Here is a 15,118-nt window from a genome sequence, read left to right on the forward strand (position 1 = left end):
ACATTCACTGCACTCACACAAGCAGTCTCCATTTCACTATTTGGCAGACCGCTAGCACCAATTGCCTGTGTCTCTATCAGTCACTTTGAAAGTGGTGAACATTTATGCAGTCACTTATTTTACATTATATATTTTAATTTAATTGACATTTATTTGTAGACATCAGATTTACTTTGACATAATACTTTTTTATAGGCACTATTAAGTTTCAAATATTAAAGTACTTTATTACCATAATGAAGTGCAGGTACTTCGTTACTGTTCACCATTGAATTAGAACATGACGTATGACGTACCTCAGCTTGATTTTGGAATAGGTGTGCAGATTGCGAAGTACAGAACATCACATTGAAACACCCAAGGGGCCAGTGAGAACCAGTACGGACAGGAATATAAATGCCTCTTTGCTTTTTATCACTCCGTTCATTGTGTGTATGCAGTGATTCTGAGGTGATGGACTCTTGTGATTCATATTGCTCAAGTTTCCTTTTATTGGCAGCTGCAGGCAAAGCGTGAGACAAGGGGCTAGGACGTGACATGGCTGCGGTATTAACACCATCGCTGGGCTTTAATGCAGCTCCCCAGGGCACAGCTTGAACAAGCACAAAGCAGAAAAAACACTCTAGGTCAGGAGTATTCATTTCTGGTCCTGCTAGGCCAGTGTTGGTGCACAGTTGGTGATTTCCTTTCTCAAACACACCTGCTTTAACTCATCTGCTAATTGCCAGGTTTAGAAGGTATATAGTGAACACCAGTCCACCCGGACCATTAAAAACTTTTTACATCTTAATTTAATATCTGATTCTGTAGTGTGGCATTCCACCCCTTAGTCTTATCAGTTTGACAGAATTTGTGATTTTTGTTTTTTGTTTGGTGGTTTTCATCTATTGCTGTTCTCGCACTACAATACCCAGCATGCACTACGAAATTATAATTTGACCATAAGAAACCGCCATTGGTTATAAACAAATCGTAAAGGCAAAAGTCAAAGTGATGTTTAGCTTTCTAGCAAAACCTCTGCTTTTTGACCTCCTTGTGCACAGTCTGACCTCCTTATGTTTTAGTCTTTTTATCCTTCATTGACTTTCTTTGACCATTTTTATTTTATTTTTCCTAATCATTATTTTTTGTTACTGTAGTTCCTCGCTTTATGTTTCCACCCATTTATTCATTCATTAATTTATTTATTTAGTTATTTATTCATATATGTATTACCTATGTTTTTGCTCTTAGAAATTACAATTCTACTATTAGATTTAACTATTATAATTTATCTTTTGTTTTATATCTATTAACTATTAACTATCCAAGTTACAAATATTTTATATATTGCCTCGGCTACCATTGTAAATGAGGGTCACCCTCAATGTACTCTAAATTTAAATAAAGGTTGAATTTAACTGAAATCTGAATTAGCTGTCTAGCAGAAAAACAGCCCACCCCCCCAAAACACTTTGTTTTTTTTATTTAATTTTTTGTAGTTTTTTTGTTGTTCCTTCAAGATCATCATCAGAAGAGAGTTTTTGTAGTCTATCTCTATCTCACCACTATAGGATACAAGTAGGTATGTTAACAACCATTTACAACAACCATTTAGTCTGAAGTGGCCACTGAAACAAACTTCTCAAGAAGTGTATTATACAGTCATATGGAAAAAATGTGGTCACCCCATGAAACCGTTGTCTTTTTTAACATATTTAAACATATGGAAAATAATGGATCTTTTTTTAACAGGAGATGGAGGTAATAATACCTAACACATACAACACATACAACATACAATGTTTTTTAATAATCTGTAAAATGTTATTAATAGAAATGTGCATTTCTTGCGAGGAAAAGGTTATGACACCCCACATTATTACTGCTTACACTGTCTAAAAGTAGAATCAGATTTAGCACATCAACTGCAGAAGATCCAAACATGGTTAAAGAGGATTCTGGAGGTCTGAGGACTGTCTTATCTAAACCTCAGACATTTAGGTTGGTTTGCTCTTGCTAGTGCTGGAGATCTACCAAACTGCAGCCTTTAGTTCGAACTTTGATCTAAACCGCTCAGTCAAGTGTTGCAGCTCTCCTTGCTGGTACATCTCCAGGACTGTAGAGAGGCGCCCCTAATGTGATGATTTTAAGGAGGATTCTGCATTTATGAATGTGATGATGTTTCCTGCAGCTCTTCTCCTGAAGCATCACTCCACTCGATGTGGCTGATTCTGTGAAGACAGGTGAAGACAGGACAGAACATTAGAGCAGCAGTAGCAGTGGATCGTGTCCCGCAGGACGGAGGGTTGCCATGGAGAGGGAGCTGGGCTCAGTGAGCTCCAGCCCTGGCACTGCTGCCCCCAGCACCACCTCCAGCTTCACCAGCAACAGCAACAGCACCAGCCACAGCAATGCCAGCACTGCTGCCCTCAACCGGCAGCAAACCCTCTCCCAGATATCGGTGTATGGAGGAATCCCGGACAGGCAGACAGTACAGGTAGAGTGTACCATGCTTATGTTCCGGTAGGATGTTGCACATTATAAGAAGAGCATGAGGTTGGGCTTTGGTGTGTTTGTGGTGTATCTGAATTAGAAATAAGTTTTTTTACATGGCCAGTTTTTAACTTTTAAAGGAAATTGAAGCACAGGACGTTTTAATTCTGTAATTCTTTGAGGTGCTTCTTTTTGAGGACAGATTCATCTTAAGTGGTTAGTAAAGCTGAGGAAATGTTGATTTTTCAGATCAGATTGGAATCAGCAGGGGACTGTTTAAAGAAATGATGTGCTGGTGTTTAGATTTAATTGAAATTTCAAACCTTTTTGATCATAAGCCTATTTGATCATATGGCGTGGGTAACACTGCCTTCCCTGTAGCAGACAAGGGTTTGATTTACCACATTATTACCATATACACCAGTAAGGGTCTTTGGACAAGACTCCTAACATGTTTTCTCTTACCTGTGAGTCATGGGATAAGAGTGTAAGCCAAATGGCATTAATATAACCGAATATAACTTTTCATATTACGGCATTTGTAACCTAATGTCTGCACTTTATAAATGTTTATTAATGAGCCTCGACAGGTAAATACTAAAATTAGATTGGATTAGAAAACAATACTGAATATTGGATAGAATTTCCATATCAGTGCAATCTTACTCATTCATTTGGCCGAAACGAAATGAGATAGTTTGCTCTACACTGGATTTATTATTTGCATTGCAGCACTGCTGTCACAAAACCAAACAAAACTCCCAATTTTGTAGTTTATCTTTAGTTTAGACATCCTTAATTGTAAAGTTATATGCATATATATTCACAAAATAGGGCAAAAGATCCACCTGTCAGATCCTTTGTTACCATGTGACGCCACATACGAAGGAGATTTTGGAATGGAACAGCCTACTAGGCTACTGTAACACAGTCTGCCTTTATATACAGCCTCCATAGGATGCAACCCCTCGAATTGGGACACACTAGAGATCTCATAATGATTCACTCAGTTGCATGTTCCTCTACTGCCCTCTAAAGGCGGGAAACCACAAGGAGTTTTTCTAATGAAACAAACCCATACTCTTCATGGATTGTCCTAGCAGCTGACATAAGCCATAGATAAGCTACTGAATTTAGTCAAATAAATAATGCACAAATCATAATGTGAACAAGAGCATAATTTTAATTATTCTTAATTAGAATTTTTTTGTCATTGGGTATACTTATCTCTCATTCATTAATTTCTTATCATTATTATAATATCATTTATTGCTATTTTTACACAAAACTTTTTGTGAGTAAGAAACCTGCAGTTTGGACATCTTAGAAGTCCCGAAAACCACTGCATGCTCACTCTGCAAAAGCTGGCTCGCTATAAGGAGGGTGGGCCATCCCATGGCAGACCAATCACAGAAAGGGCAGGGTTCCTCATTTTGCTAAATATGCGTGAGACCCTCAGATGTGTGTGAGGCTTGGATAAGTGAACAAGCACAAGCTTCTCTCAGACCGACTTTACCCTTCATTGTGCTGCCAAGCTGACTGTAGGACGCACTGAACTGGCTCCTGAAGACTCCGTAGAGCATTGAGGTTGGTCCAGTCGGATTTATAACAGTGGCTCTTCATTCTGTTAGCGCCGTGTGGAGGACCTCAGATAGACATCCTAGGTCGGTGAGATGTTCCACTTGTTGACGGACAAGGCTTTAGCTCTTTATCCTAATTGTGATGATAGTCATTGTTAGATGGAGGGGGACACCTCAGGACGGACTGTTGTTTTATGGCTGTTGGATGCGGTTTGGAGGTGTAGGAGTGTTTGAGCTAATACTGATTTGAGGAAGTTTGGTTAAAATTAGCTTTTGTTTTAAAAAAAGTGTATAACATTTTATAGGCTTCTCTGTTCTGATTTTTTTTTTCAATTATGTTTCTTTCCACTGTTCCCAAAAAACACCAGAGGCAGTGAAATTAGGCCTGCCTGCAGGTCTTTCGACCATTAAAATAGGATCATTAGGCAGTACCTACAACAAAAGGAATCTAGCAATTGGTTAATACTGCACACATAGAACAGAACATGATGTTGAGGCCTGTTATCACGGTTTTACAATTCCTGTGCTACTGTTACTGTAAACAAGCTCTGTACTTACTCTACCATCTCCTTGTAACTTTGTGATACCTCTGTGAAGCACTATTACATCGATGAAAAGCGCTTTTTACTGTAACCTTTAACAAGGTTTCTTAATATTGTTATTACTGGTAGTAGAAGCAGATGTAGTGGCAGTGGAAGCAGCACTTCCTGTTAAAATGAAAAACAAGGTTCTCCACAGCTGTAACAGCCAGTCGTGTTCACTCGTCCAGGCTGCTGAGAGCTCCCCAGGCTCTTCTGGGGTTTGGGCTAGAGCAGTCGAGCTGTCTCCGCTCTGACTGATTATCTGCTATGATGGATGGCAGTGACCTCTCATGCCACTCTGTGGCGTCCAGCTCTGCAGTTGAGGACTCTAAGTGTCTGAAGTTTATTGTTTCAGCTCTGAGCTCTCCCACAAGGAAGGCATTTCCTAAGCCTGACAAGGTGCTTTTCATGGAAACATTGATTGATCACATTCTAGGGACAAAGAAAAGACGCTCGACAGTGCACTGTAGTGTCAGTGTAATAAACTACTCTTGGGGGACCTTTTAACCTTTGGTACTCTGGCATACACATTAAACATTATTGCTGCTATATAAGAACTTTCTAATTGTATGTATTAATTATTATTTATTTGACCTGAGCTGCTGCGTGTATTGGGTGAATATTCAATGATGAATAGACCATATACAGGATTTACAGGTTTTATAGTAGTGTGCATCAAATTTACAGCTGTCGTTTTGGAGATGCTTGGAGCGCTGTCTGTCTGGACTGGCTTTCCTTAAAGCATCTTAGCACAAAGATGATTCTTAAATGGTTGAGCGAGCCTCACATTGAGCTCTCTCTCTAGCAGGTTAGATGATCTTCAGATGCTTATGGGAAACTGGGCCCTCGTTATCAGCATAGTGTTGTTAGACAGAATTGTAAATAACAACTGTTGCCAAACTGAATAATTGAATGCTATATTTAAAAATGTTAAAATTTATGAAGAAGAAAGAAAATAAATAAATAAATAATAACAATAAACATACATATACATTTACATATAGTATATAAAGGAATGTGATTAATATATTTACAGTGGTGTGTGACTCTCTCTGTCTGTTTTGTCACTCTCTCAGGTGATCCAGCAGGCTCTGCACAGGCAGCCGAGTACAGCAGCTCAGTACCTGCAGCAGATGTACGCAGCCCAACAGCAGCACCTCATGCTGCAGACCGCAGCCCTCCAGCAGCAGCACCTGAGCCTGGCTGCAGTGCAACAGGTCTGACACACATGCCCACACACACACTCTGTTAGCGTATTCCATACTGTTGTGTCAGAGATTTCAGAAGTGCTTACAATTACTTAGAACCACGGATTTCATGGGTTCTCAGAGTTGATGAGCTCGTTCACACCTTTCTTTTCTGCATGTTGATCAGCCTTGTCCCTGAAACTCCAATGAAACGAAATATGCTAGAAATGACTAATTACTTAAGGCCTTAGGACCCCACTGTAGGACATTCAGGAGTGCTACTAGCAATAATAATTAAAATACAATAATAATGCATATTGTAGGTTCACTGTAAGGGCAGATATATAACTATAAATATCTAACTTGCAAAAATGCTGTTGAATTCGCAATAAAAAATAAGAATATATAAGCAGGTTTGAATCCCGAGAAATGCAGCTTTGCCATCCATGGCTGGAGTCAGAGATAGCATAATTGTCTGTGCTCTCTCTGGGTGAGTGGATGGCGCTGCTTGTGTTAAGTCCTTAACCTCCTAGTGTCGAGAGCATTGCTAGCGCTGGGGAGGGAGCTATGAACGGGTGCGTTAATTGGTAGTACCGAAAGGGGAAAATTCAACAAACAAACTATTATTTAAAAAAGAAAATGGGCAAGATTATATTCCTGTAATGATTAAAGAGGAATTCCACCAATGTTCATTAAACTTTAGCTTTATTTAATGGGTAAGATAGAAAAAAGTAACTAAGACTGGTTTGATGTGAAATGCCTCTAAAAGCTTGAAATGCTCTCAGTCTACAGATACACGTCAAGTCAAGTCAAATTTATTTGTATAGCGCTTTTTACAACTGTTGTCACAAAGCAGCTTTACATAATTAGTACTTAATAAAGGACAGAGACAGAGAAGAAAGACGAAATAACATGAAGGTTCAAAGACCTCCGTGAGCAAGCCAACGGCGACAGTGGCAAGAAAAAAAACTCCCTCAGAGCTGGAGGAAGAAACCTTGGGAGGAACCAAGACTCACAAGGGGGACCCATCCTCCTCTGGCCAGACTATTTAAACATTAATGATAAAAATTACCAAAGCAGATACAACAGAAAGTTGATAGTGGTGATATTAATAGTGTCAGACAGACACTAGTCCATCTAGGTTTCAGCACGGCCACCAAACAGGCAGCAGCGGCAGGCGGGTGAGCCATGGGTCGTGGCGGGTTGGGGGGGACCCGCTGGCCGGACTGGTAGGTGGCAGCTGGTTAGACGCAGGTAGAAGGGACCTCAGCGGGCAATCTTCCAGCAGGTCGGGCTGGGTGGCCATTTACTCGAAGAAGGTAAAAGGAGAAAAGTTACACCACTGAGACTGAAGACTGAGAGTGTTTTACAATATATTATATATGTTTTTTTCCAGTAAGATTTTGACCTAAAACATTCACTGTATAGCAGTATACAGGGTATGGTAAGGGAAAGCAGAAAACATTTATTTTGTATTTATGACTGTTTTAACATCATCAGCATTACAAATACATATACATAAAACTCTGAAGGCACATGTAGGTTCACTGGTCATATAGTATGTATTTATAGTAAACAAAATGGCTGTATTTATAGATAAAGTGACCCTTGGTTCCTATCACCAATGTTGTCTGCTTCATGCTTCTCATCATTTCACATCAAACCAAGAAAATAGTAGAATTCCCCCTTTATATGTGACCTGATCTTGACATATTTCCATCTTCCTGGGAGATCTATGGACCTTTATCACTTTCAGAGTACCTCTTAAAGCCTTATTTAGATTTTTTAAGTTTCATAGTTTCATAAAATCTCACTATTGTTAGCCAAACCACACTTGGGTAGCCTGAGTCTAATGCAAGAACCCCTATTTGCAAACCGTAGAGGAATCATTTTACATCTACCTCATCCAGAAACTCCTCAAACACAGTTGGTGCCACAGACACCTCCACACATTCATTATTTGCAATGCCATTTCTAGTGGCTATGCAGGTGTGTGGGTTTATCGGGTCAGTAGTTTTACATAGTGAACATTTCACAACATCATTAAAATAAGCCTTTTGGTCTAATATGTTGTATTTAAGTGTCAGACTGTGGAGCTGGGTTGTGAGGGGGGGGGTCTGTTTCCTGCCATAGTGGCTTATATTGTGTGTAGTGTCTTTATATGTGGAGAACATTTTACTGTTGATTAATGAGTGCTGGATTTGACTTGTGACCCCCCCCATCCAGGCCAGCATTGTGGCAGGCAGACAGCAGAACTGCATTCAACCCGGGACAGCATCTCAGCAGGCTGTATCCTCCCAAACCACAGTAAGCTTTATAAAACCTCACTCATTAAGCGTCCGCTTCTGTGGAACAAATGACTGTAAATCTCATTCTAGTTTACTAATCTGTAACTTTCATCCACGCAAGCTCAGCATATTCTAGTGTTCTTTGTATGGCAAGAATAAGTCTTTACGCCTAACCTTAAGTAGTGCCAATTTTTTTAAAAATTTGAGCAAAACAAATGTAGACAAGACTGTATGCAAAACATCAACTGTTCTTTAAATTCAGTTGTATGATTTATAATAAATACAAATAATAAAAACATATACAGCAACCTATTCATCCAATTCAGTTATATAATTCATAATTAATACAAATAATAAACATTAATATATTAACTTTTAATTCAAATCAATAATATAATTTGTAATAAATTAATAATAAATACATAAACATTTCATTAAATTTAGTTATTTAATTCAGAATAAATACAAATAATAAAAACAAATTCAACATCAACTTTTCATTCAGTTCAGTTATATAATTCAGAATAAATTCTAAATAAATACATCAACTTTTCATTAAATTCAGTTATATCATTTATAATAAATACAAATAATAAACATTAATATAACATCAACTTTTCATTCAATTAAATTACTTAATTTACAACAAATGCAAATAATGAAAAATAAGAACATCACTTTTTCATTTAATTCAGATATATAATCTATAATAAATACAAATAATAAAAACAAATACATTAACCTTTCAATTCTGTTATATAGCTTATAATAAATACAAAAAAACAGAAATTGACTTTTCTATTTGGAAAGTTACTGTTGATTGAAAGTTTAAAATCTGCACTTTTTAAATAATGTATCCACTTTTTTAACAAGCTACATGTGAAAACAATTCATACTGAATGAATGACTGTGTCATATAAAGGTTTCAGATGAAGTACCTAAAATGTATTGATGCTTATGAATGAGTTTATTGCCATTATAAAAATTCTGCTGCATAAAACCCAGCCTCTCTCCACTCCCATAACAATTATACTCTTATGCAAATTATATATAAATTAAGTAAATCAGCTGACAGGCGACCATGAGCGGCTCCAGTAAGTCTCCTCTGCAAAAACAATGAGCTACCAAGTGGTCACCCTGACATGACATGACAAAGCAGCAGAACAGTCTGCTGTCCTGACCCCAATCTGAATGTACTGTGGCAAGAAACCCCACCCCCCAATTTTGCAGGGACAAATCTCAGAAGGACCCAAGCTCTTGCATAAAAAAATCAAGATGTGGTGGTCTCCAATCTCTTCCTTCAGTTTTGATTTATTTGACATTTTTCATTACTGCAGAATTCCATGTGGGTTACCTCATAGTGAAGAACGAATATATGAACAAATACAACCTACTATTGACGAGTATCAGAGCAGGGAATAATGCTTCATTTTATGGAGCTATTTTTGTTGTCTCTTGAGACTTCTCATGCGGGCAACACAATTTTCAAAATAGCTTCTTAATCTGAATATTAATTAGCAAATTAATCCAAAAATGGTAAAAAACTGTAAAAGCAGAATAACTTAAAATGATAAGGTAACTGATTACGGAGTGTTTTCGGAGTTAACTCAACTTAGTTTACTCAAACATTTTTCTCAATCACATTTCTTAGTTACATACTAAGTTGAGCCTCAAACATTAGTATATGAGCTGCAGCTGAAACTGATGAAATATTTTGTAGGATTTTTAGTTCCAATCTGTAAATTGGTACTACCCATCACATAATGTTCCCATACTGGTAGGCTTTTGACTGTGGAATGCTGAGCCCTTGCTGGGATTTGAGCTCATGATCTCCTCACACTTGATAAGCAGGCAGTTAAACTGTTAAGCTACTATAAAGTTGTGAAATTACATGACATACAAACATTGCTCTGAGAAAATGGAAGTTCTTGCATTTCTTGCATTTTTTCTGCTAGTCAGGAGACCAGAGATCATAGGTTTGAATCCGACTGACACCACAGCCCTTTGTGATCAGGAGTTGTATAGTTTGATGCAATAGTGTCATTTATTTTTTTTTTTTAAATAATCTTTTATTGTTTAGAAGTTCATATTAATGTCCTGCCTTTGTAAAAGCATATTTATGGGTATTTTATCTGTACAAGAACTTTAAAGTGCAAAAGTTCTGTATTTGAGTTCATCTTAGTCCGTCTTCAAACTCTGAACCTCCACTCCTGTTTTTCATCCAGATTAAGTTGGCCAGCTCTACTGCGGCAGCAGCCCAGCTGATCAGCAGAGGTCAGGGGGTGACGTCCTCTCCGGTCAGCATAACCCAGCAGGCCGTGCTTCTGGGGAACTCCTCCACCCCAACTCTGACTGCCAGCCAAGCACAGATGTATCTGCGTGCACAGATGGTAGGGTGATACCCACACATACACACCACAACACTCATAAATAAACACTGTTAAACTGTCAGTGTAATTATGACAAATCCAGGCCCACAGATTGAGGTTATACCGTGTGTCTTTCTGAAGTAAGTCCAAATATCCATGTAGTGAAAACAGCTCCAACATTCCAGTGTAAACCTCTTTTATATGTGGTTAGAAACGAGTAGAAGTCGAGATGTTTGCTGTTGTTTTTTCTGGTTAACCCTCAGCGATTAGCGTCTGAGTGAGTGTTTTGGTTTTTCCATTCACATATTAGACGGCAGTAGTTATTTGGCACTCTTGGTGTAGAAATAGAAGGACCACAAGTGGAAATCTCCCTGGGCCTCCCTGTTCCTTGGCTGGGCCACCATGCACACCACATTTATAGCTGGAAGCTGCGCTTTCTTGTGGCCTTGGCTTTCAGCTTTGCCATGGCAGCAGTTATTTTACAAAACAAATGAGACCAGAGGTGTCAAATCTCAAACATTTTTGTTGGCAAATCCTCCATTCTCTTTAGAAAAGATACTTAATGGAGTATTCAATGGCGAGAAGGAACTCTCTGGGTAACGCCAGGGTGCAAAGTGAAACCTCATCAGTTTCCATTTGTGTCTTTATGGCATGGCTAGACCTAAATAGCTTTAATAGGGACACTGTAGTCTACTCATGTAGTTGGATGTAATGTAGTATTTCCAAGATGAACGTATTGGTTTCTGAATTGTTGTGTTTGAACCCCCAAATCACACAATTCATCCACCGTAAGAGCAAATCATTTGTTACGCTTTAGAATACAGCAGGCAGTGGAGGATATATGGTAGAGTGGTGGACTCTGGTAGTCATAAACACACAGTCATTTTTGGTATGATTTACAGGAACAGCAAAATAACCTTGTGCAAGTAGCTAGGAGCCTAGGCCGTGCTGTTCCTTTGTCCCCCCAGCTCATACTCACTCCAACCGCCACAGTCACCACCGTCCAGCCGGAGGTGCCCTCACAGATGGTCAACCAGCAGACAGCCAACACACAGGTACTGCACTCACACTCACAGTGTGATTCAGCCTAGTGTAGAAATGCGAGAAATACAATGTAATACAATGTAATTCAATACAATGGGCTTACATTAATAATAAACTATACACAGCTTTATAAATATATTATAAATATATGACATTTTTATTGCTTTTGTTGCCCAAAAACTCTCTACAAAAATCTACAAAATCTCGTAACTGGCATTTTTTCATAAGAAGGACAAAAGTAAAAAGATTTTATTCCGAGTCATTTTGGAGCATTTGTGGAGTGTCATGATTTTTGAAATTTTGAAATTTTGACAAAATGTAAACGACAACTGCCGGATTCATATTATCAAAAAACTGCATGTTTTCACATGACAGCGATATAAACTGTTCCTGTGTTTTGTTGTCTTGTGTTCTGAAACCTCTCAGATGCAGAACCTGGTGCTCCGTAGCCAGCAGGGGGCAGTGGTTTCATCCTCCACTCAGTCTCAGCTGCAGAGTCTGAGTGTGAAGCAAAGCACTGGAGGGACAGCTCCGCTTACACTGCCCAGCCAACCAGGGCCACAGCTAAAGAGCTCCTGCCTCGGCCCCCAAGGACCGCAGGGCTCCACAGCAGCAGGAGCAAAGGCCAACCCAGCAGACGCTCCCTCAGACCCAGGGAAGACGAATGACAGTGCTGGTGACGTTGGTGCACGTGTAATCAGTGTGAGCCACAATATGGCCACAGTGACCAGCCATCCCCTCATCAACACTGGTAAGAGATCAGGTCTTGTTTAGCATGTGAGTAATTTGGCAGGAGGTGCAGTACATGGTAGGAGATTAAATCAGTAGGCAGAAACTGCTGGACCAATTATCAAAGAAGCTAAATATACAGTGTAGGGACTAAAGTATTGGGACAGCTGCTCATTCTCAGTGTTTCTTCCGAAATCAAGGGTAATAAAAAAGAGTTGATCCTGCTTTTGTTGGAGTAACTGTCTCTACTGTCCAGGAAAGGGTTTCTACTAGATTGTGAAGAGTTTTTTTTGCTGTGAGAGTTTGATTGCATTTAGCTACAAGAGCATTAGCGAGTTCGAGATGTTGGATGATCACCACCCCACCCAACCACCAACTCCCCAGCTCATCCCAGAAGTATTGGTTGGAGCACCATCCATCATTCCAGAGAACCCAGTTCCACTGCTCCACAGCTCAATGCAACTGTGTCAGCAATGGTTGCAACTTAAAGCAGCAGAATGCGTTTATTAGAAGGGCTGTCCACAAACATTTGGACATATAGTGTAAGCGCTGGGTTGCCAACAATGCAGGGTATTCATGAAGGATTGGTGAAATGCTCACTTGATGAATCTGATCCTCTCTGTGGTTCTAATAAAAGGTGGTATGTTCTAGATGTCTAGCTGTGTGTGACAGTGGCAGGGAGAAAGAGAGAGAGAGAGAGACAGAGGAGGAGGACAGACAGTGGAGACTGAGAGCAGCAGCTGGACGTCAGCATCGGACTGACAGCAGGGTTGGCATGGTGGGCAGAACAGGCGTTCAGTTAGAAGACAACACACCTGCTCTGAGAATGAGAGAGAGGGGGAGGAGAAGGAGAGAGCAGGGAAGGAACAGGGGAGAGGAGAGAAAAGAGGAAAAGAGTGAGAGAGGAACAGAGGAGGGAGATGGAGTGGACTAGAGAAAGAGAAAGGCTGAGGGGGGAGGGATAGAACAAGAAAGCAGAAGGAGAAGGGAAGAACAGGAAGGGAGAAAGAGAGAATAAAGAAGAGAGAGACAGAGAGAAAGAACTGTAAAGAGAAAGTGTGGATAGGAGGGAGGAAATGAAGAAAGAAAAGAGAGAAGAGGAGGAGAAAGAAAAAAAGGAGACAGGAACAGAAAAGGAAAGAACAACAGAGAGAGAGATAAGTAGAGAGAAGAGAGAGTGGCGAAGAGAGAGAGAGAGAAAGGGAATAAGAGTTCTGGCATGAGAAAGTAGGGAAAAGAGGGAAGAAATGAAAAGAAACAATAGAGAAGAGAGATGAAACGTGCAAGAGATGGAGAGAGAGAGAGAATGAAGAGAGAAACAAAGCGTGAGAAAAAGAAAAATAGAGCGAGAAAGAGACAAATAGACAGAGAGAGGGTAAAAGAGAAAATGAATATGATGAGAGGAGGAAAGAGTTCTAGAAAGAGAAAGTGAGGAAAGGAGAGAAGAAATAAAGAGAAGCAATAGAGAAGAGAGATTATGGGCGCAAGAAAGAAAGAGAGTGAGAGAAAGAGAAGACAAAGAATAGAGAAACAGAAGGGGTGTGTGAGAGAGAGAAAGAGAGAGAGAAAGAGAGAGAGAATTGAGAAACAGTGTGTGCACATGCGAGAGAGAGAATTGAGAAAAAGAAAGTGTGTGTACATGAGAGAGAGATAATTGAGAAATAGATAGTGTGTGCACGAGAGAGAGAGTGAGAGAGAATGAATTGAGAAACAGAAAGTGTGAGTGAGAGAGAGAGAGAGAGAGAGAGAGAGAGAATTGAGAGACAGAAAGTGTGCATGTGCGAGAGAGAGAAAAAGAAACAAATAAAGAGAGCTAGAGAGAGAGAGAGATGCGCCGTCAACTCGCACTGTTAGGATATCGTTTACAGTAGGGACAGATGCGCGGCCTTATGCACAGCTACTCCTCCACATGCTCTTTGGAAAGGAGAAGCCTGTGAGTGCTGTGTGTGCTCACACTGCGGGAGCTGGAGCTGGTGTGGAACACAGTGCTGTGTCTGACCTTGACTTTACATTCCTTTTACGGCCTCCATTCCCAACCTGAGCCCTGAATCAGTTAGTCTTTTTGTGTGCGCCTGGTTCTGACACACATGCAATGTTTCACAAACACAAAAGGCACAGCATATGTTGCTGTGGTGCATGCTCGTGCATGTGTGTGTGGGTGTGTGTGGGTGTGTGTGTGCCATTCGTTGTGTTGTCGGCATGCTGAGCTCTGTTTGAGGGGAACACTACAAGTCCTGTCACCCGCAGGCTTTTAGAGGATGCCTTAACCTTGTCCTCATTTTCTCCAAGTTACGGGTGCAGGAAGGAGTAAAAAAATGCAGGAACTGCTGTAATGCTTGTTCTGAAGGGTACCTACATAAGCGTTAATAGACAGCACCTTCATTTGTACTCCCTTAAACTTGACTCTTTTTCAAAAATGAATCAATACTTCTCTACAGAGACTGGTCAGGCTGTGTGTACCTTTGCACATCTGTGTCCGCAATGGAGACAAGTAGCTAAATGCATTCATTAGAAGGGGTGTCCACAAACATTTGACCATTTAGTGTATATAGTTTTTTTTACAATATTTTATTTCATTTCATGAGTAAATTACATAGTATTGACTATTTAAATAAGTGACATTAGTTCTATATACAACACTGTTATGAAGAACCTATGAGGCCTTGTGAACATGGCTGTATGCTAGTATACCAACCTAACTTTTCACAAAACTCTACACCCATCAACCGCCTTTTGAACATATAGCGATGAGTATATTGTCTTTTTGCTGTTTTTCACTTTTTGACCTTATATAAATCCACTAGTTGTTGTGTATCAAAATCATGATGAATAGACCAATGAAAATGCTTCAAAATTACGTTTTCT

At 39.7% G+C, this 15,118-nt stretch overlaps 1 protein-coding gene across 1 annotated transcript in view; it reads left to right on the forward strand.

Annotated features, from left to right (window-relative positions):
• phc2a (polyhomeotic homolog 2a (Drosophila)) overlaps positions 1-15,118 on the forward strand; it is a 49,694-nt gene that overhangs the window by 18,137 nt on the left and 16,439 nt on the right. The window contains exons 2-7 of the mRNA XM_072697120.1: positions 2,174-2,479; positions 5,713-5,853; positions 8,050-8,130; positions 10,337-10,501; positions 11,449-11,535; positions 11,951-12,275. Of these exons, the coding sequence (XP_072553221.1) occupies positions 2,294-2,479; positions 5,713-5,853; positions 8,050-8,130; positions 10,337-10,501; positions 11,449-11,535; positions 11,951-12,275 (985 nt within the window). The 5' untranslated portion in view covers positions 2,174-2,293. The remainder of the gene's footprint in view (positions 1-2,173; positions 2,480-5,712; positions 5,854-8,049; positions 8,131-10,336; positions 10,502-11,448; positions 11,536-11,950; positions 12,276-15,118) is intronic.

The sequence above is a fragment of the Salminus brasiliensis genome, chromosome 14, assembly GCF_030463535.1.
Source record: "Salminus brasiliensis chromosome 14, fSalBra1.hap2, whole genome shotgun sequence".
NCBI lineage: Eukaryota > Metazoa > Chordata > Actinopteri > Characiformes > Bryconidae > Salminus > Salminus brasiliensis.